Source organism: Capricornis sumatraensis, chromosome 8, assembly GCF_032405125.1.
Source record: "Capricornis sumatraensis isolate serow.1 chromosome 8, serow.2, whole genome shotgun sequence".
NCBI classification, from domain to species: domain Eukaryota; kingdom Metazoa; phylum Chordata; class Mammalia; order Artiodactyla; family Bovidae; genus Capricornis; species Capricornis sumatraensis.
Window position 1 is genome coordinate 94,130,017 of NC_091076.1, and position 21,112 is coordinate 94,151,128.

The 21,112-nt window shown below is 52.4% G+C and overlaps 2 protein-coding genes across 9 annotated transcripts; one reads left to right on the top strand and one right to left on the bottom strand.

Moving 5' to 3' along the window:
* Positions 1-6,639: 6,639 nt before the first annotated feature.
* On the top strand, positions 6,640-10,547 carry TMUB2 (transmembrane and ubiquitin like domain containing 2). 5 transcript variants are annotated; one of them, XM_068977783.1, is made up of 4 exons: positions 6,854-7,369; positions 8,582-8,859; positions 8,971-9,148; positions 9,306-10,547. In XM_068977783.1, exons 1-4 carry the CDS (start codon positions 7,335-7,337, stop codon positions 9,670-9,672), a joined length of 858 nt encoding a protein of 285 aa, XP_068833884.1. In that variant the 5' UTR covers positions 6,854-7,334; the 3' UTR covers positions 9,673-10,547. The 5 variants fall into 5 exon arrangements, with proteins under 5 accessions (XP_068833882.1, XP_068833883.1, XP_068833884.1 ...); XM_068977781.1 differs by lacking the exon at positions 6,854-7,369 and adding an exon at positions 6,640-6,697 and having other exon boundaries at positions 8,582-9,148; XM_068977782.1 differs by lacking the exon at positions 6,854-7,369 and adding an exon at positions 6,668-6,751 and having other exon boundaries at positions 8,582-9,148.
* Positions 10,548-10,834: 287 nt separating this feature from the next.
* Positions 10,835-16,648, bottom strand: ATXN7L3 (ataxin 7 like 3). Of its 4 annotated transcripts, none has more exons than XM_068976558.1 (12): positions 16,567-16,648; positions 16,136-16,268; positions 15,761-15,932; positions 15,467-15,564; positions 15,263-15,285; positions 14,896-14,941; positions 14,667-14,695; positions 14,296-14,364; positions 13,980-14,023; positions 13,644-13,715; positions 13,394-13,551; positions 10,835-13,281 (listed from the first exon to the last, which is right to left on the bottom strand). In XM_068976558.1, the coding sequence occupies exons 1-12, from the start codon at positions 16,615-16,617 to the stop codon at positions 13,133-13,135; spliced, it is 1,044 nt and encodes a 347-aa protein (XP_068832659.1). In that variant the 5' UTR covers positions 16,618-16,648; the 3' UTR covers positions 10,835-13,132. The 4 variants fall into 4 exon arrangements, with proteins under 4 accessions (XP_068832659.1, XP_068832656.1, XP_068832658.1 ...); XM_068976555.1 differs by having other exon boundaries at positions 14,667-14,752; XM_068976557.1 differs by having other exon boundaries at positions 14,896-14,962.
* Positions 16,649-21,112: the final 4,464 nt, after the last annotated feature.

Consider the following 21,112-nt stretch of genomic DNA (forward strand, 5'->3'; position numbering starts at 1 on the left):
AGTGTCTTGCAGAGAGTGGACATGCAAATATCTGTCAAAGTAATGAATAGTCATGCTCAACCTCACCAGCAATTAAGGAAATGCAAATTAAAACAACAATAAGATATAATTCTCTTACTAGATTGAGGGACTGTTTTTTTCTGGCTGTGCCACACAGTTTGCAGGATCTTCGTTCCCTGACCAGGGACTGAATTGGGCCACTGTGGTGAAAGCACCGAGTCCTAACCACGGACCACCAGGGAATTCCTGCGGGGGGTACATTTTAAAGACTAATACGCAGTACCTGTGACGATTTGGAGACACAAGTTCTTGCTCATCCAAGAGGGTCAGAAAGGAAACTGCCTCTTTGATGGCAGTATTAAGCAATGCCCTTCAATAGCTCCCCAGTTACACCAAAGGCTGGTACACATGGCAGTATTCATCTCAGCCTTGCTTGCAACAGCTCAACATGTGGGAAATGGTAAACAAATCCACACTGTGGAATACAATTCAGTCCTTACAAAGGGTATACCCGCAGCAGGAGTGATCTGGGCATAGAGTCCAAGTGACGAGCACATGTACTGCCTTGGGAAAGATTACCAAGACTATTACCAAGGTTGAAATATAACGTGGACAGCAAACAAAACCAAACCTCATGACTGGAGCTGAATAGAAAAAGGCCTGAAAGGCAGGTGCCCAAGAATTTCCTTTGAGGAGGAGAGAGGAACTGTGCCAGTGGGGCTTTTTATGGTCTGCATTTGAATTTTTGACAAAGGGGTGTTCCCATGGATTCTTGTGAAATTTAAAGAAAAATTGAAGAGAAGAAAAGGCAAAAGGCCTAAATTGTTAATTTACAAGGTGGTTGATGAGACATGACAAATGTGCTAGCTTACTAGCAATCCAGTGAATGTAAATTAAAGGAACAGACACCCCTCTGCCTAGCAAGTGGGCAAACATGAAACAACTTATCTGATGGTTAGGGAAGGAGTACTTTCTGATTTTTTTATAAAATGGATTTACTATAAATGTATTTAGTTAAGGCAACATCCAGGATTCACAGATGCATTCATTACTCCGCAGCCATCATAATTTGACATAAAGGTATAAAAATACCCAAGTTCAATATTTTAGGAAAAATAAACAGATAAGGACCTAAGACCCACTGAAATGTTAATTTTAAATGATTATTACATATAAGAGGCCAGCTTTAGATAGTGGTATAGTCCCAACTGAAGTCTTCATTCTTTCCTTTCTTTTCCCCTCATAATTTCTCCACCGTCAAAAACCTAACCCCAGGGCTTTCCTGGTGGTCCAGTGATTTAAGAATCTGTCTGTCAATGCAGGGTATATAGGTTTGGTCCCTGCTCTGGGAAGATCCCACATGCTACAGAACAACTAAGCCCAGACACCACCATCACTGAATCTGCGCTCTAAAGCCCACGAGCTGCAACTACTGAACCTGCGCACTAGAGCCTGTGCTCCGAAACAAGAGAAGCTACCATAATAACAAGCCTACATACGGTAATGAAGAGTAGTCCCCTCTCAGTGCAAATGGAGAAAGCCTGCATGCAGCAACGGAGCTCCACCACAGCCAAATTATATATATGTATGTGTATATACATATATGTATAATAAATCTTGGAAAACCCTAATCCCCAAAGTCCCTCTTTCAAAAGGTGGTCCTAGTGGTAAAGAACCCATCTCCCAATGCAGAAGACGCAAGACTCAAGACGCGGGTTTGATCCCTGGGTCAGGAAGATCCCCTGGAGGAGGCCATAGCAACCTATTCCATATTCTTGCCTGGAGAATCCCATGGACAGAGGAGCCTGCGGGCTACCATTCACAGGGTTGCAAAGAGCCAGAGTGACTTAGCATAGCAGGACTCCAAACACTCTTAACTGCATCCTGTCCTTTGCTGTACACATTCACAAAATGCATCCCTAGCTCTTTCCCCATCTTCTCTGAATTGCATCTATCATTCGCTTAACAAATTTTTATCAAGTATTCGCTGCATGCAGGCACTGAATAGACTTTGGGAATACTAGAATAAAAACAAAACATAGTTCCCGCCTTCAAAGAATTTGGTAAGACAGAAAATGAAAAATGACATGTAGCGTGGGGAATGCTATATAACACAGGGTGTATATCCCTAATCCTGAATAGAGGGATCAGGTATCTGGGGCTGTAGGCACGACAGATTTCCCACATCCTCTGCAGGGCAAGCCCTAGTTGCTGGCTCAGCCCTTCCTGGCTTCAGAGGCCATTGCTCAGTCAATGATTCCCTTCTCAGATTGCATTTATCTTCACTTCTCCCCTTCTCCTCTGTTCTTTCCTCGTGGCTTATAATCATCTTCAGGATTCTATTTCTCTAAACCTCCCCCATCTATTCCCTGTTCCTCTCTAGCATCTACACTGTTTGAGGGGACAAGAACATTATTAGGGCTCTCCTCACACTGTTGATGGGCATGAAAATAGGTACTACCTTCTAGAGAACAACACAGCACCATATAGCAAAAATCTTAAAAATGTGAACATCCTTTGACCCAGCAATTCTATTTCCAGGAATTTATCCTAGGGAAAAAGAAATTATGGATGTGTACAAATAACCGTCATCAAAGATGTTTATCAAAGTGCAGTTTAAAAACAAAGTAGTGGGCTTTCCTGATGGCTCAGATGGTAAAGAATCGACCTGCAATACAGGAGACCAGGGTTCAATCCCTGGGTCGGGAAGATCCTCTGAAGAAGGGAATGGCTCCCCACTCCAGTATTCTTGCCTGCTGCAACTACTGAAGCCCACGTGCCCTAGAGCCAGTGCCCCACAACAGAAAAGCGACTACAATGAGAAGCCTGAGCACTGCAAAGAATAGCCCCTGCTTACCCCAACTAAAGAAAAGCCGGCACAGCAACAAAGACCCAGCCCAAACAAAAATAAAACAACAACAACAACAACAAAACAGTGGACTTCCCTGGCGGTCCAGTGGTTAAGACACTGCTTTTCCAATGCTAGAGTGAGTTCTATCCCTGAGCTAAGGTCCTAGATGCTATGCAGCGTAGCCAAACAGAACAAAAAGCAGCAAAGTGCTGAAAACAATCTGAATGTCTATCCAAATGAGACAATGAATTTTAAAATGACAGTGCAACATGGAAGGTAATACTGTTGAATATCTATTTAAACGATTCTCTGATGCTCTAAAAATATTCATTGACAAGTGGAATGCTTTCTTAATACTTTATTGGAATATAGTTGATTTACAATGTTGTGTTCATTTCTGCTGTATAGAAAAGTGAATCAGTTATGCATAACATATATCCAGTCTTTTTTAGATTCTATTCCCATATAGGTTATTACACAGTATTGAATAGAGCTCCGTGTACTATTCAATAAGTTCTTATTATCTATTTTATATATAGTAGTGCATATATGTCAATCCCAACCTGCCACTTTATTCCTTCCCCTTCCCCCTGCTGGTAACCACAAGTTTGTTTTTTCCATCTGTGACTCAACTTCTGTTTTGGAAATAAAGTTCATTTGTACCATTTCTTTAGATTCCACATATAAGCACTATCATATGATATTTGTTTTTCTGTCTGTGAAATGCTTTATGGTAATACAATATATATGAGTCGCTTCAGTCGTGTCTGACTTTTTGAGACCCTGTGCGCTGTAGCCCACCAGTTCTCTGTCCATGGGATTCTCCAGGCACGAATACTGAAGTGGGTTGCCATGCCCTTCTTCAGGTGATCCTCCTGACCCAGGGATCGAACTCACATCTCCCATGTCTCCTGCATTGGGAGATGGGTTCTTTACCACTAGTGCCACCTGGGAAGGCCACATAGAAACAAAGTCATATTCTAATGCAATTTTTTTCTCTGGATATATAACCGCACAAATATTTTTTCTTTCATAGGATGAAATTATACTCCAGATGCTATTTATGGTAATAGCTAAAGAATAGGAAACCAAATATTGACAATAACATAATATATATATCATTTTCTTTCTTGAAAGTCGCTCAGTTGTGTCCAACTCTGTGACACCAGTATTCTCCAGGCCAGAATACTGAGTAGCCTTTCCCTTCTCCAGGGGATCTTCCCAACCCAGGAATCGAACCCAGGTCTCCTGCATTGCAGGCGGATTCTTTACCAACTGAGCTATCAAGGAAGCCCTATATATATATTTAGCGAGGAGTGAGTGAGATGGATGATTTTAGCTATACCACTAACTGTATAATTTGGACAATTATTTGATCTTGCTGAGCCTCAGTTTCCAAATCTGTAAAGTGGATACAATATGATATACTTGATAGGGCTCCCTGAGATAATGTATGTGAAGTGCTTAGTACAGAGCCTGCCTGGCACAGAATAAACTCTCAAAACATTAAATGGTTCAATTCAGTGATTTTTCATTCCCTCAAATATTTATTGAGAGCCCTCGAACCTGCTATCCTGTTTGGAACTTCACTTGGTAAATCTCAGTACTCAGTCTTAAAAATTTTTTTTGGCCATGGCATACTGCTTGTGGGATCTTAGTTCCCCAACCAGGGATTGAACACAGGCCACAGCACTGAAAGCACTGAGTTACAGAGAAATTAAAACAGTACCTCACAATCATAATATTGATCAAAAGAAGTCAGACAGGGGCTTCCCTGGTGGCTCAGTGGTAAATAATTGCCTGCCAGTGCAGGAAACACAAGTCAGATACCTGATCCAAGAAGATCCCACATGCCATACAGCAACTAAACCCATGGCCACAACTAGCTCAGCCTGTGCTCTACAGCCCAGGAGTCACATCTGCTTAAGTCCAACCACCGTAAAGCCCATGCTCTGCAAGAAGAGAAGACGCTGCAATAAGAATTTGGTGCAACTCAACTATCAGGTAGCCCCTGCTCGCCACAACTAGAGAGAGTAGCCCATGCAGCAACCAAGACCCAGCACAGCCAAAAAGAAAGAAAGAAAAAAAAAAACCCTCAGACAAAAGAAGAGCAAAGAGGGACTAAAACTAATACTCATACATCAATGTTCACAGAAACATTATTTATAATACCTCAAAGGTGGAAACACAAATGTCTACTGATAGACGATTGGATTAAAAAATGTGATATATACATACAATGGAATATTGCTCAGCCTTAAAAAGGAATGAAATTTTGATACATTCAGTTCAGTTCAGTCACTCAGTCGTGTCTGACTCTTTGTGACCCCATGAACTGCAGCACGCCAGGCCTCCCTGTCCATCACCAACTCCCGGAGTCCACCCACGTCCATCGAGTCAGTGATGCCATCTAACCGTCTCATCCTCTGTCATCCCCTTCTCCTCCTGCCCCCAATCCTTCCCAGCATCAGGGACTTTTCAAATGAGTCAGCTCTTTGCATCAGGTCTACAACATAGATAATCCTTGAAAACATCCTAAGTGAAATAAACCAGACAAAAAGGATACATATTGTATGATTCCACTTACATGAGTTACCTAGAATAGGCAAATTCACAGAAGACAGAAAGTAGAATGAAGTGGGGAGGAGGAAAAATGGATACAAGAAAATGGTCAGTAATGATGGGTATACAACATTGTGCATGAATACCACTGAATTAGACACTTTAAATAGTCAAGAATGGTAAGTTTTATTTATATTTTACCACAATAAAAAAGGCTGAAAAAGAAAAAAAGAAGCCACACACCAAGAGTACATACTGTTTGATTCCACTTGTACAAAATACAAAACCAGAAAACTAATCTATGGTGGCAGAAATCAGAACAGTGACTACTCTTTGGAAGTGAGTGGCTGGAAGAGGACTGAAGGGCCGTTCTGTGGTCATTTTCTGTTTCTTGATCTGAGTCCCGGTTCCACCGATGTGTTCAGTTGGTGAAAACTACCGAGTTCTTCGCTTTTGAGTTTGCCCGTCTGTACTATTTACACTTCAATCAATAGTTCACCGGAAAACACCACCATCTCCCCACCCCGCCACAGAACGTCTTTAGAACAAATTTTAATTGCAAAAATTCTCTTGTAAGCTGAACCATTTCCCCCTTTCTTGGGGCTCCTGCTTTTCCCGTGCCCTAAGCCTGCAAGGAATCTGTGCCTTCTTTGAAATGGTTTCTTGCCTGATTTACCAAGGTTCCACACTACCTGGGGCCGCATTCTCGGAGAACCGGACGGTGATTAAATTGTCATCTCGTCTAGCCCCGAGTTGAACTCTTGGAGGTCAGAAAGACCAGTCTCGGCTGATTCCGCTAACCCAGAGCTCAATGCGCGTTGCAGACTAGTAATAAATCCAATCAGCCCGGGAGGCTTGGAGCAAGGCCGGAAGAAGAAAGTTGTGAAGGAAAAAGACGCTCTGTTCTGCCCAGCGGTGCCAGCCCGCTAGTACGTCCAGATCCGAAGCCACACCCCTTCCCCAAGCACCTCCCCTAATTTCCTCCTGGCCCTGCCCCTCAACCCTTGGCTCCGTAGACCTCGCCCACTAGGCGTGGCTCTGCCCTGGGAGGACCAGGATCCCGCCAACCATGACTCCGCCCCTCCTTCCGCTAAGAAACCTGTCCCTTTTATTTAAAGAATACGTTTACGTCAGCCCGCTTTACGTAGCTTTTCGTCATCATTGAAAGGCACGGGGGCGGAACTTCCTGTCTCTAGTTCTAACAGCTTCCGGGAGAAGCCGGAAGAGACCGTACCCTGGGTAGAAACGGGGCTAGCCAGCCCCTCCCCTGGCCCCTACGGAAAGGTGAGTCCACAGGCCGGCTTGGCGAAGTCAAAACACTTATTCTGGCCGTTTCAGGTGAGGCCTTCCTTCCTTATCCAGGTGCTGTACCCGTCCAGTCCCCCTTTAATTTCCCATGTTCCTCTGCGTACCCAAGCCCCGCCCCCAGTGTCCCAGCCCCGCCCCGAAGTTTGAGGGGTGTGGATGGTTTGTGACCCCCTCACCCGATTCTACCCCTCGCTGGCTGGGAGAAACGGGTTTGGGTACAGCAGTAGGAACTAAGCAGCCTTTTGGCTCGAGTGGCCCCACGGACCTCTCTCCAGCGCCGCGGGAACAGGACCGCCCAAACGCGGAGCCTTCGCGTCAGGAAAGGCAGGATCGGAGACCCCTCCTCACCGTGCCATCAGGGTCGCTCACAGGTTGAGGAGAGCAAAGGCCTCTGAGGAGGGAAACCTGGGGTCCTACCCGGTCCCTCTCCTCGAAAGTTCCCTGTGCCTGTGCCTCTCGTTTTTGCCTCTGTTCGCAGCAGTTTCCTTTTCTGTAAATCAGGGTTAATGACAACCTTCTTACCATCAGGGGTTAGTTGTTGAGTGATAATTGGTACTATTTGTTTACTAAACAATTGAAATGTGCCGGGCACTGTTATAAGTATTTTGCTTCGATGATTTCCCGTCATCTTCAAAACAACCTTATGAGGTAGGTACTATTTTTAACCCCATTTTACTGATGAGAAAGCTGAGGCTCTAAGAAAATTGAGGTTATAGAGCTAGTAAGAGGCAAGACGAGGGTTATAGTTTGGGGGTTTCTGTTTTCCCGACTCCAGGGCACACGTACCAAATTAGGAGGTGAAAAACTATTCACATGTTGGTATGTTCCACAAATATTTTTTGAGCAACTGCTATGGGATTATGCTGGGCATTGTGGTACATAGAGAAATACATGTGATCTTTCAGGAGTTTAGTGGAGAGATGGGTAGGTAGATAAGGCACTGTGAGAACAATCAGGTTATGATAATCATCAGACTGGATTTGCCCAAGGACAGCTGTGAAAGCAGGAGATTCTCCAAGGGAAAGAGGTGCTCCAAAGAGCAGAGATCCTTCCTACCTTTCTAAGAAACTGTCAAGAACACATTAAAAGAAGGGAGATTGCGATATGGGCTGTGGGAGCCATTTTAGAATATTTTCTAAATCAGTTCCATGCAGGTAGTGGTTTTGTAGTTGTGAGCCTACGGTGACCTAGGAGATGTTTCTGGTGTCTGTCCTGCTTTGCTGCCAGAAGAATTTCAGAGGAGACACACACAGTGTCTGCTGATGGTCCCTACAGAGGTGTCCCTTTGGGGTGGTCTGATTTTGCTCTTGATAAGTTGATTTTCTTTGGCTCTTGACATCTGGACTTCAATCCATGATTGAATGAGAGTGGGTTCAAACGACACAATCTGGCAAGAGTGGCTCTGCTATGCCTCCAAAGGAACTCCCAAATAAAACTCCAGGCTTTTTTGGTTCCTCTGAAGCCACCTTAGAGGCATCTCAGGGAGTGCAGTTGCTTTACCAAAAAAGAAATCCTAGAGAAACTTAGGGCTCAAAGCAGCATGTTTTCCCCCACCTCCCAGAAAAGCAACAGACAGTAACAGCAGCAGCAACAAAGTTGTAACGTTTTTCTGGTGATCCATGCTTATTGGGGGATTGGAATGTGAGAGGAAGGGTGTGGAACCTGAAAGCCAGCATTTCACAATAGAGGTAAAGAGTAAATCCTTAGCTATAGATTGGGGGTCCAGAGTTAGGAGGTTTGTGTCTCTTTAGGATACTGAACTGCATTTTCTTTCAGGGCCAGGTCAGTTAGAACCTAAACAAACAAACCTGGTTGCAACCTCTCATGCCCTGCTGATACTGTCCCCCTTTGTTCCTGCAGTGTGGACCCGGTCAGCAGCCAGGCCATGGAGCTCTCTGATGTCACCCTTATTGAGGGTGTGGGTAATGAGGTGACTGTGGTGGCTGGTGTGGTGGTGCTCATTCTAGCCTTGGTCCTAGCTTGGCTCTCTACCTACGTAGCAGACAGCGGTAGCAACCCACTTCTGGGCACTATTGTGTCAGCTGGCGACACATCCGTCCTTCACCTGGGGCATGTGGACCATCTGGTAGCGGGCCAAGGCACCTCAGAGCCAACTGAGCTCCCCCATCCATCAGAGGGTAATGATGAGAAGGCTGAAGAGGCTGGCGAAGGTGGGGGAGACCCCACCGGGGAACCTGGAGCTGGGGGTGGTGTTGAGCCCAGCCTTGAGCATCTGCTTGACATCCAAGGCCTGCCCAAAAGACAAGCAGGCCCAGGAAACAGCAGTCTGGAGGCACCTGTGAGATCGGAGGATAGCACCTGCTTGCCTCCCAGCCCCAGCCTCATCAGCGTGCGGCTCAAATTCCTCAATGACACGGAGGAGCTCGCTGTGGCCAGGCCAGAGGATACTGTGGGTGCTCTGAAGAGGTACGTGGGCTTGGAAGTGTCAAGTGCAGCCTCTATGGGGCAGGCGGGGGAATCCTTCCTTAGAAACCCACCCTGTGATTTTCCCCCACCCCCCAGCCCCTTGCCTTTCAGCCTTCTCATTCCTCGCTCTGTCTTTCCTTTTGTCTTGCCCTTACAGTAAATACTTCCCTGGACAGGAGAGCCAGATGAAACTGATCTACCAGGGCCGCCTGCTGCAGGACCCAGCCCGCACGCTGCGTTCCCTGAACATTACCGACAACTGTGTGATTCACTGTCACCGCTCACCCCCGGGGTCAGCTGTTGCAGGCCCCTCAAGCTCCCTGGCCCCCTCCTCGGCCACTGAGCCACCCAACCTCGGCGTCAGTGTGGGCAGCCTCATGGTGCCTGTGTTTGTGGTGCTGCTGGGTGTGGTCTGGTACTTCCGTATCAATTACCGCCAATTCTTCACAGCACCTGCCACAGTCTCCCTGGTGGGGGTCACTGTCTTCTTCAGCTTCCTAGTATTTGGGATGTATGGACGATAAGGACCACAGGGAGAAAATGAAAGGCATGGTTTTCCTCCTTTATGGCCTCCCCCCATTCCTGGCCAGAGCTGGGCCCAAGGGCCTGGGAAGGAGGGGTGGAAAGGATGTGGTGGGTCCTCCTCCATAGGACTTAGGAGGCAGGCATGGGCATTCCCCTCACGTCCACGAGGGGACAGACATTCCCTCTGTGCAAGCACAACTCAGGTAGAAACGAGAATGTCATCTTCCTTCCCTTCTAAGGTCCTGAAATTCCGAACTGAGCTGGTGGCCCAGCTCAACAGGGAGCCTGGGCTCTGAGGATTCCCTCCCAGTGGTGGCCCTGGCTCTTTCCATTATCCTGCATGTCTGCTCCTCTGCCCCCAGGGCTGCCTGCCAGGACAGCTCAGCATGGCCCCAGCATTTCTGTAGGGACCCTGGAGTCTCTCTGGGTTTCCTAGTGGAACATCCTTCTTTTGAGTCTAAAATCATACAGGCAGGAGTGAAGTTTGTATCAGCTTTCCCCATGGGCACCTGGCTGCCTCTACCTTCTCCCTCCACCTCTTAGCAGGAATAGGGTGTTCTCTGTGTTCTGGACAGTTTCCAGTGTTCTCCCTTTCTTCCAAAGCACTTTGCTTATATTATTATTTTTTTTAATAGTCCTTTATAGAGCTCAGTCAGGAAGGGGACTGGGGCACAAAGCCAAGCCCCCAGCACCGGGAGAGGCCAGGCCACAGCTGCTGCAAACCTAGGCCTAAGGCTGTAAGCAAGAGGCAGTTCTGGCTGCCAGCCAGTGTCCTACCCTGCCCAGCCCCAAGGACAGCTCTGGGTAGAGAGCACTGGGCCCCAGGCCCTTGCCTCTGGGGCTCTTGGATGGAGGGTCAGTATCTGTGACTGAATAAAGTTCCATTCTGTGGCTGTGGCGTCTCCTGTGACATGAAGAGAACGCTGGTTGCTCTGCCCCCAGCAACATGGGAATGAGGGTGGGCAGGCCGGGCTACCAACGGGAGATGCAGTTTATTTACACCAGCAGCCATGGGGGCAGGGGAAATACACAGCGTTTACAAAGTTAGCTACCTGTACAGGATGGATTACATATGCAAAAATAAAAATCTCAAGACCACAGGACAGCGTGAGCCCCACCCCCCTCCCCCAATGACCCCAGCATGCGGTAATGCCAGGCGGGTGGCCCCTGGGCATGCGGGGGGGAGTGATGCATGGAAGGAAAAGCCACCGGCCATGGAAATTAGTACAGAACCCCCCACACACTCAGACACATGATAGGATACAGGGTGGACGACACCTAGCCGGGGTGGGAAGGATGGGAATTGAAACCCACACAGCCTGCTGTTAGAGGGAAGGGAGTGGAGAGCTCCTAGCCCCTGTTCAACTACATGGTAGGGGGGCACACACTCCCCAGAAGGAAGGGGGTTTGCTCCCTCAGGGTCCCTGCTGGACCAAGCCCATCTCTTACCCAGCCTGGGCAGGGGGCTCTGCCCTGAGGGCGGGCCAAGGAACAATGGGGAAGTGGATGTGGACAAACCAGTTCCCAAACTACTTCCCACTTCTCCCTCCTCCAACCAGAAGGGGGAAACAGAGAGGCCAGAGGGGAAAGGGTGTATTAGGGCCTGAGCTGCAACTGCCTCTCAGAAGGGAGAGTGGCCTGCGGCCTTCCTCCCTTCATCTCCAGCCCGCTCCCAGGTCTTCATCTGGGAGCAGGCTGGAGGCTGGCTGAGATCCTCCTTGCCCTCTGGCCTCCCCGTGGAGGGAGAAGGCTGTGGAGGGGCGAGAACGGAGGAGCCCAGGCCCCAGGCTTTATTCTAACTCCTGCCAAAATCTGTTTGGCTTTTTAAAAAATAATCATAATTCTTGGGTTAAAAATCAATTTGTAACCAGGCGTCAGCCACAATCAGAGCCACCCCAGGGGGAGATTGGGGTTCCAGACAGGGTACTGCAGCCCCATCTCTGTTGTTCCCTTAACCCTCTAGGGTCCCTAACCCAGATCAGTCCGATCAGTCCTGGGTACTAACTACCCAAATGTGGGATGGCTCCTCCTGGGAGGAGGGCAGGGGTCACGTCCAGCAAGCGCCAGAGAACATGGTTCAGGGTCAGGTCCATCCCTGGGGCCATCAGTTCTGCTCCCACCCTGGACTGCAGTCCTCCAGCTCGGTTCCTGGGAGCGATGGTGCCCGCGTGGAGGTTGAATGATACATCTCTTCAGGATGTAGACCAGGCAGGTGGGCACACTGGCGTGACAGTCCCGCAGGGGGGCACTTCCCAGGCATGGCACCCCGCCCCCTCTGGACAGCCCACAATACAGAGACCACCCTCTCTTCCCGCCCCACTCCTAGCAAGGGGGGAGAGGTAAAAGATCAGGATTTTCCTCAGAGCCCCAAACCACAAGTACAGAATAAATAACTTAAAAGCGGCAAAAGGAAGGGGAGACAGGGCAGGCTTTGGAGGCAGGAGCATCGAGAGAGGAACTGGAGCTGGTCAAGGTGAAAGAGGGGGGGTGGCAAGCAGCAGTTGGGAACCTGGGCTGCCCCGGGAGGGCAGTGGGGCAGGGTAGGCAGGAGGAACATGGGGCCACCCCAGGAGGGTGAGGCTGGGCCCCTTCCTGGGGCAGGGAATGAGGTAAGAAAACATTTCAAATAAAGCAGCACCTCACCTTGGGGCCCCACTCCTCGCCAGCCCTGGGTCAGGGAGGAGAGGCAGGGGGGGAGACATCCTGATACACAGCTCCCTCTTCCTACCCTCCCCGTGCCCGTTCCTTGAAGCTGTAGAGGCTGGAGGCCCTTTCCTGGCACCCAACAACAAAAGGACAGCTCCTGCTGCCAAGGAGGCCCCCGGGGACTGAGGGGAAAGGGCTGCCCCTGTGAGGGGCAGGGAAGGCGGCGCTAGTTCGGGACGCCTACCTCAGCAGACAGCTCGCCATGCCTGCCTCCCCCTGGGATGGGGGCGTTTGATAGGATTCTGCACACAGACAGGACACACCTAGCCCTGCCCCTCAGCTCCAAGCACCGGACCCATTCACATTGCTGAGGGCAGCTGGGGGAGGCCCCCTCCAGGCTCAGCTTCCAACCCGCGGCCTCCCGGGTAGCCACGATGCTCCTCGGCAGGGCTTAGTCCAGTTCCTGGGGTGGGGGGGGGGCGGCAGTGCCCTGGCACAGTGCCCAGGTCAGGCCCCTGGCCTAGCTGGACATCCAGTAACTCACAGAATAAATAGGAAAACCGCCTCCCCACCAAACTTATGTCCAAGGCATAATATGTCCAGGTCTGAGTCCTGCACGTTGAGGGCTCGTGCTCCATCGCAGAAGACCCTGACACCCCCCAGGGGTGCATAATTGGATCCTCTGCCTGCCTGGCCCACCAAGCTTCCCAAGCCCAAACCCCCAGCAGCCGTCCATTTGCCAGGCTGTGCTGCCTGGGTGGGGGTCGGGAGAGACGGCTCTGCTCAGCCAAAGGCTATCCCCTTGTACCCAAGTCAGTTGATGTCATCGTAGATGCTGGGCGTCGGGGGTGCCGGTGGCTTTGGCTTTTTCTTCTTGTTGGAGCCCAGGCCGGAGGCAGTCCCTACCAGGCTCAGATGGGATTTCTTTTTCTTGGTTTTCCGTGACTCGGAACTGTTGGTACCTGAAGAGGAAAGAAGCAAGAGGGTTGAGGGGAGGGTTGTGGCAAGGGAACACAAGGTCCCCCGCACTCCACTTCAGGCAGAGAGCCCCTGGAGCCCGGCTATCTCACCTACCTAGACCCCACCCCTGATTCTCACTCGTCTTGGAGGAGCCTGAATCAGAGGGTGAGAGATCAGAGGAGCCGTCCCACTGAAGCCGGCTGATCAGGGCCTGGCTGTCAGTCATGTCAAAGCTGTCATTATCCAGGGAACTCTCGACCTCTGGAAGGACACTGGGGAGGAAGAGGTCAGAGAAGGGCTTCAGGGATGCTAGCCATCACCCTCACCTTCCCCAACCCACCACCCTTCCTGGAGGGTCACTCACGCTGAGGGTCCAAGGAAATAAATCCGCACGGCTCGCCGCTGCTCATCTGTATGCTGGGGGCAGCGTAGGGACCTGGCGGGGAGAGAATGATCAGACCCTGACAAGGCAGGGAAGGTCTGAGGAATACAGGTGAAGCCCCTCCCCTCAGCAGAGGCGGGAGGGATGGACAGACAGGGAAGGGATGAATGAAGAGGCCCCAGATTATGGCCTAAGGCCTAGAGGAGGGGAGGGGGAGGGTGGGAGTCCCATTGCTCAAGTCCAAGGTACTCCCGACCCGTGCCCAGGGTGAGGGCGCCGGAGGGCCCCCCTGGCCCCCTTCCTAGGTTCTGAGCTCACCTTGTGCACATCTTCTTGGTGTGTTCAGAAATCACCCCACATTGCTGGAAGAGGAATATAAGCTGAAAGGAGGGACGGGGGAAGCCTATTCTATAGCCACTAGACACTCTCTTCTGTACAAATGCTAGACTGTGCGCTCAGAAATGGCCCCAGGGCGTCCATGGCAGACGGTCCCAGACCACACTAGCCAGGAAACCGAACTCAAGAGAGAGACCTAGATGCCCTCACTGCTGTGCACCAGCCTCTTCCAGGGCCTCGACCACTGCCTGTGGCTCTGCCTGCTCCCAAGGGCTTCCCCGCTTCTCTGATCCCTCACCGTGGTGAGCAGGCTGCGCAGCTCCTCCGGCCCCAGGGTCTCGTAGCTGATCCCAGTTGAGTTGTTATACTGGGTGAGAACCAGAGGTACAGGTTAGAGGAGGGACGGCCAAAGAAGGGAGAGTGGGGGTGTGGAGTCAGTCCCTCTCGTCCCTCCCTCAGCACTAAGGCCTTAAGGTTGCCCGCAGTTCTCCAACAGTTCCTTCCACCCCAACTGCACCAGGGTAAGGAATTAGGACCCACAAAGAACATGAATACCCAAGACTGAGACACCCATCTAGTTAGCGTTCTGACCCCGACTTGTCCAAGCCCACCCGACTCACAACAAGGCAAATACTGAGAGGGAACCTACGAGGGATAGCCCCTACTCACCTTAAAAGGATCCGAATTGCTAAGTTCCCCTGAAGAAGAAAAAAGAAGGGGAAGGGTGTTTGATGCAGAGGTACAGACAGAGAACCCTGAAAATAACCAGAGAGGAAGTGGGGGTGACAGAAGGATCACAGGCCCTCCCTCGATCCCCCTGCCCCTCCACCTCCACCCTCCAGCAACAAGTCCCAGAAGACATAGTTAGAATCACTCCCATTGTTCCAGCCCCACTTACCATTTTTGTGTTTTAAAGACTTGGATCTTCGAGGGGAATTGGGGTTCTGGAATGGGAGATACCATAGCTTTGGGGAAAGGGTAACGATAAGGGGGAGCCGAGAACCCAGGGAAGGAAAAAAGATTTGACAAACATCCTCAAATTTCTACCCTTTCCCACCAGTAAGAGGCCTTTCACCCATACTCCCTCCTCCCACCTTCCCCCCAGGCCTCTGCTGCCCTCCTGCCCACCAGACACCCTCGGCCCTGAACCCAGAGAGGTACCCAGTGACCTCAGACTTGAGTCAAGACACCCGAGGACTCCCTGCCCAAAGGGGAGGGTATCTGTCCTTGGCCCAAATCTCCCTCATGCTTGCCCCGGCTCTCACCTTGTCTGATTTTCTCTTCTTGGCTGTGTAGGACAAAAGGGTAAAGGGCAGGGTCACTTTAAGTTCCCAATCTAAGGGCACCTAAAGAAAAGTTACACACTCTCCTCCCTCATTAGGGATAACAACTTGTGACTGTTACACACCCAATTCCTGCCTGCCTGCCTCACCCCGATGGCCCTCCCAATTCCCCAGATGCCCAAACACCTTTCTTCTCTGAGCCATAGGACCAGTCGTTGTCATTGATGTCATCGTTATCCTCTTGGTCACTCTCTGACTTGTTCATGTTGTTGCTATTGGCAATCCTGCCGAGGGGAGGCAAGAGGAAGGGTCAAGGCTGCCATCTCTTTCTGCCCGACTTCACACGTAGAGGGGAGCATCTGGGGCCAGGCGCGACCCACCCTCTATACCCTCCAAATGTCCCAGGGGGTGGTGGGGAACTCCACCATGGGATGGGCTGCAAAAGATGGGCACTCTGGTTCTAGCAGAAGAAGTCCTCACCGGCGGTTGGCGATTCGGCTGCTGTTCCGACCCATTCCTAGGCACTTCTCCAGGTGGGGAGCAAAACGGGAGGCGGCAATGCTGCGGCTGCAATTGGGGCAAACACACTCCTTGCTCTTCCACTGGTTGAAAACCTGTCCAAAGATGTCCAAACCCGGCTGGTCCACGATCTCTGGGGACAGGAGAGACGTAGCGATCAGGGCAGGCAAGGGTCCCTTACCTCTCGTTCCCACCCATGGCCCTGTGGCCTCTTCAGAGCCCATTCCTAAGCTCCCAGGAGCTCCAGGTTCTACCTCTGGTGTGGTTGCTGGAGAAGGACCCTCCAAGCACTCCCAGGGAAGGGCTAGGCTGCTCTCCTTCAACCCTGACGCTCACCAAAATCCTTCATGCTCTCAGGGTCCGTGTCGTCCAGGAAGAAGTAGCCACACTTGACAGCCCGGTGTACCTCAAAGCAGAATCCCAAACAAGAATCCTCAACCAGGTCCGCGTATATCTCCTGAGCGATGGCCTGGGCCCAGGGGAGAACATCCAGGGTCACGAGAGTCACAGTCCCATGGACTGAGGGCAACTCTCACCAACCAAATCTCCTGCCAATTCGCCCTGGCCAAAAATAAAGCTTCCTTTGCCATTTTTCCCATCTTGATTTTGAGTTCTTTCTTCTTCCGGATCCTTGGGCCTTCTTAGCTGGCTCTTCCCTTTAAGGAACAAGGCTGACTACCCAAATTCCTCTCTCGTGTGGATTCCAGATATAGCGAAGGACAGACATCAAGAGAAAGAACTGGAGGCACACGTGGGGGAGCCCTCACCTCTAGTTTGCTGTTATCCAGGCCAGACAAAGACATTTCCTCCATTTTCATTTGTGAACTCTTGTGGAGACGGTGCTCTGACTGCTCATAGCACAGCGGGCGGCAACACGGCTGCACACATGTGGGGGGGATGTTGGTGTGAGTCCAAGGCACCTCCGATGGCTGCCACCTCCCCTCCCCACCTCGCTGCCCAGAGCTTAATGGTGGCATCAAGATCTACCTCTCCCTAAGGCCTCGGTTAAGTCTGGATGGTCCTGCAGGGCCTGAAACCCAAGGGCGGCCTAGTCCTTCCCAGGCCTGAACTCAGGCCCTGGACTCTTACTGCCAATCAGAGTCTGGGTTTACAGGAGGCGGCAGCTCACCCCAGGTTCCCAAAACTCAAACCCCTCTTCCATACCCATGGTGCAATGCAGCAGGGGGAGGAGAAGGAACTCTAAGGCCTCAAAGCAAACCCACAGGGTGTGGCAAAGAACTGCACAGACTCCTAAATACACTCCCCCCCCTCCCCAGGCTCTCCTCAGAGTCACCTCTGCTTTCAGCCAGGATGTCCACTTGGGGGGGTACTGCTACCAGAAGTAGCAATGGCCCTAGGACCCTACAACCTTCACCCCACTCTGTCTTCCCTTGAAATAAGCCTGCCACTACAAACGGAGAGCAGAGCCCACAGAAACCTAGAGCTAAAAGGCCATCCTAGCCACCATGAGCAAGAAAGAGGAGGTAGAATCCGGTGGGATGGCATGCCAGGAGTGGGCACTCCCCTTACCTGTTCTTCTTTGAGATAACCACCCTCCCTCCCTCAGGACCAGCCCGGAAGTCTCTCCAAGAGCCCCAAAGTCCAGGAATCCCCGCCAAAGGATTCAGAAACAGAGCACACAGTCCGGGGCCCCTCTGAACGGTGGGTACGAGTTTAAGGAGCTGCCGGCCTAGAGTGGGGTGGGGACTGACAAATGAGCCGGGGGCACTGGGGAGGGTAGGAGGCCGGGCCTCGGCTCTTTCCCCGTCCCTGCGGCACTGCTGCCGCATCATACCGACTGGGGGGAGGAGAGCCGAGACGCCGGAGGCCGGCGCCGCTCCGGGACAGACCGACCCCTAGAGAGTGGGCAGAGTGGGACACGTCCCGGCCCCTCTTCTTCCCCGCCCGCCGACAGCCCCGGCCGGCCGGGGAGAGGAGTCCGGGAGGGTGTCTCTATTGTCCCGGGGGCTGGGGCCTGGCTCCCTAACAAAGGCCCCGCGCCCCCTCCCCGGCCGGCCCTGCCCCGCCCAGGGGGGGACCCAGACAGGGGGAGAGCTGGGGGCCCCGGCCGGGCCGGGAAGCCGGGGGAAGCCGGGCGTTTCCGCGTCGGCCCTGGGGGAGGGGAAGGGGCGCTGACCCAGACCTGGGGGGAGGGGGCCCAAGCCCCGCCTCGGGCCCCGCCCCCCGCCCCCCACAGGCCCCTCCCCCGTCCCCGTCTCCGTCCCGTACTCACCCCGCCCGGGGGGCCGCGCCGGGGCCCGGCGGCCTCTCAGGGCCGCGTCCTCCGGCGGCGGCGGCGGCGGCGGCTGCTCCGGAGCCCCATGTCCGTCGGTCCGTCCTCGCCTCTCCCCGGGGCCCAGGGCCCGGGGCCGGGGGGTCGGGCCGCCCCCCCGCCTCGCCGCCTCACCGGGCGGCCATGGCCCCTTCCCCTCCCTTCTCGTCCCGTCGCCGCCTCCTCCTCCTCACCTCACCCCGCCCGCGCGCAGTCCGCGCGCCGTCCGCGCGCCCCTCCCCCCGCCCCCCACTCCAGCCCGCCTCTCCCGGGCGGGGGGTGCGGCGCGAGCCCGGAGCGCGCGCGCGTGCCGCGACCGGAGGATGGATGGATGGAGCGAGCGAGAACGCGAGCGTGCGCGCGCGCGCCCCTCTCCCCCTCCCTTCGCGCGGGCGCGAGGCCAAGCGCGAGCGCGCTCCAACCTCCTCCTCTTCCTCCTCCCGCCCCTCCTCAACACCCCGCCCCCGCCCTCCCTTCCTCTTCCTTCTTTCGCTTTCGCGCGCCCAGCGACTGCTCGCGCCTGCTAGAAGGGCCCGAGCGCGTGCATCTGCCCGGCAGCCGCAGCTCGGCAGCATTTGCTCCAGGGGGCGGGGACCGGGCGGGGAGGAGGGGCGCCACGCCGCCGTCCAAAGTACCGGCGGACGGGGACGGGGGCGGGGATATGGGCGGGGCCTTCGGGAGCCACCTCGGCCAATCGCCGTCTCGCCTCGGCTCGGCCGGCCCAATAGGATTTCGGTGGGTGGAGCGGCGTTCAAGGTGAGGTGCGCGGTGCGCTGGGGGCGGAGACGTTGTGCCGTCCCGGCCGGCTCCGGGGCGGGGGCAGCGGGTGGCGTCGAAAGAGAGCGCCGGCTTCCAGCGGCGCCTGGGACGCCTTCCGGCCCAGGGTCCCCCGCCCTTCCCTCCGGGCTCCCGGCTCTTTTCCCCCCAGCGCCACCACCCCGGAGTTTACTTATGTGAAGAAGCCGGAGTTGAAGTGGGACGCAGTTATCACCTCAGGGCAGAAAACCGAGGGGTCTCGTCCGAGCCTCGGTTCCCCGTGTTTCTGGGCTGGTTTCAGCTCACTCCGGGCCTCAGAACCAACAGACGCCCTAGATGAGGGTCCTCCGCTGAGGGCGGAGGCTGAGCTGTGCCATTCTGAGCGGAGCGCCCTCCCCGCCCTCATCCTAATTTAGATCCCACACCTGCTCGCCTTTCCTGCTTCCGGAACCCACGCTGGACCCCCCACCTCTCCTCTACGCAGCCTACCAGGCAATGGCCAGACCCTTCCTCCGACCCGGTTCTTCTCCCCTGTGTGTACCCATATCCGCGCGCTCTCACAGTCCCTCGTCTGGAGCAAAGGGCCTTTCCCAGCCGCGGTAGATGCCTAGACTGGCTCTGCCGTTTCGGTTACTCTATATCTGGAGTCCTGGAACGGGTGTATGACAGCCCTCTTCCCCCAGAAGATGAGTTTAAATGAAGAAAGCGTTAAATCATATACTTTGGGACCATTATTGACTCTTTAATCTTCGGCAAGCATTTATTGAGGCCATAGTTCTAAGTGGTTAAGACCAGGAACCGTCTGAATGCAAATCTGTGGACTTGACAAATGAACTTGAGCAAATGAACTCTCTGTTGCCTCTGTTTCCTCTCTTGTCACTGAGTATGATGACAGTACTTATTAGGTTGTGGGAATTAACAAGTCAGTACATGAACAACTTGGTTCAATGTAAGTGGTGAATCTTAGCTGTTTTTGTGTGTTAATGCAAATATAAGACACACTTCCTCAAGAAGTTCACAATTTGTGGGGTAGACAGACCTGTAAGAAAGTAATTGCCCAACAGTGTGATAAAAATAAGAGAACTAGGAACTTCCCTGGCCAACCAGGGATTAAGACTGCTTGCACTGCAGGGGCCACAGGTTTGATCCTTACCTGGTTGGGGAACTAAGATTAAATACACTGTGTGGCGTGGCCCAAAAAAAAAAAAAAGAAAAAACCCATAGGGGACAGAGGTGACTAGGAGGAGGAATCAAATGATGTAAAAGAGTTTCTCAGGAAAGTTTCTTGCACTGGCTGAAACATAGGAATTGGTGAGGAAGTCGCATGAAGTAAGCAGAACAGACCACACAGGACTAAGGGTGTGCTCAGAAGTTAGTGGGATTTAACCCTACAGGCTGTCAGGAGTCCTCAAGGGGAGCTGTTTGACCAGACTTAAGCAGAGGCTCTGGAGTGGGGAGTCTGGATAGCTTAAAAGTAGTAGGTTTTTGTCATAGCTTGAGATATGTGGGGTGAAGGAGAGAGCCTGAAGACATCGTTAACCAAGACGGGGAACTCTGGAAAGGTGATGTGAGGATACAGGGGAATGACAGTTCTCTTGTTTGAGTTTGAGATTCGTTGGGAGTTATACTGTGGGATTAGCTGGTGGAGATGCTCAGAAGTTGTTTGAATTTGAGTCTAGAGCCAAGTAGGAGGCCAGTACTTCAAGTGTCTTAGTGTGAATCAGAAATCGTCCACTCCGACGATACTGATCTGTTTCTTGGTCTCAGAATATGTCCAATATACCCTGCCGTAAGGAATTTACATATGCCCAGGAAGCCTTCCTGTCTCCTCCCTGTTTACCTAAATCCTTTCTCACTTCTCCACCCAGGCCACCCTCACAACAAACTCCTTTAAAACTGGATTGTACTCTTCATTTGGCACTTGGCCTGAGTGGCTCTGTGGTGGTGACCTCTTTGGGCACGTGCCCGGTCTCCACAGTTAGCACCAGTCAATAAACACTAAGGACTACATTGGTCCAGGCTCTGGGTGAAGCCTTGGGGTTACAGCAGCGAGCCAGAGAGACACACAGACCTTGTCTTAGTGGCGCTTACTGCCCAGCAAAGCCTGATGTAGAAAAAAGGTTGAATGTAGAGGTATTCAAGCAGCCAAAGAAACAAACGGGTAGAAATCTTTTTGTCAGAACATCAGGGCAGGCTCCGTAGAGGAAGAGATCTTTTAAGTGGAGCCTTGAATTAACTAGAAAGAGAGGTTAAGAGGAGCATTCTAGGGAACAGTTATGTATATA

Bases quoted from the DNA above. Each gene is read 5' to 3' on its own strand.
- TMUB2 (XM_068977780.1), top strand. From the start codon at position 7,335: ATGATTTCCCGTCATCTTCAAAACAACCTTATGAG. The intron at 7,370-8,581 runs GTAGGTACTATT...TTGTTCCTGCAG, and splicing joins CTTCAAAACAACCTTATGAG to TGTGGACCCGGTCAGCAGCC. The intron at 9,149-9,305 runs GTACGTGGGCTT...TTGCCCTTACAG, and splicing joins ACTGTGGGTGCTCTGAAGAG to TAAATACTTCCCTGGACAGG.
- ATXN7L3 (XM_068976555.1), bottom strand. From the start codon at position 16,617: ATGAAAATGGAGGAAATGTCTTTGTCTGGCCTGGATAACAGCAAACTA. The intron at 15,565-15,760 runs GTGAGGACTTCT...TCCCCTCGGCAG, and splicing joins AGCCGAATCGCCAACCGCCG to GATTGCCAATAGCAACAACA. The intron at 14,365-14,666 runs GTGAGTAGGGGC...GTTCTCACCCAG, and splicing joins GCAATTCGGATCCTTTTAAG to TATAACAACTCAACTGGGAT.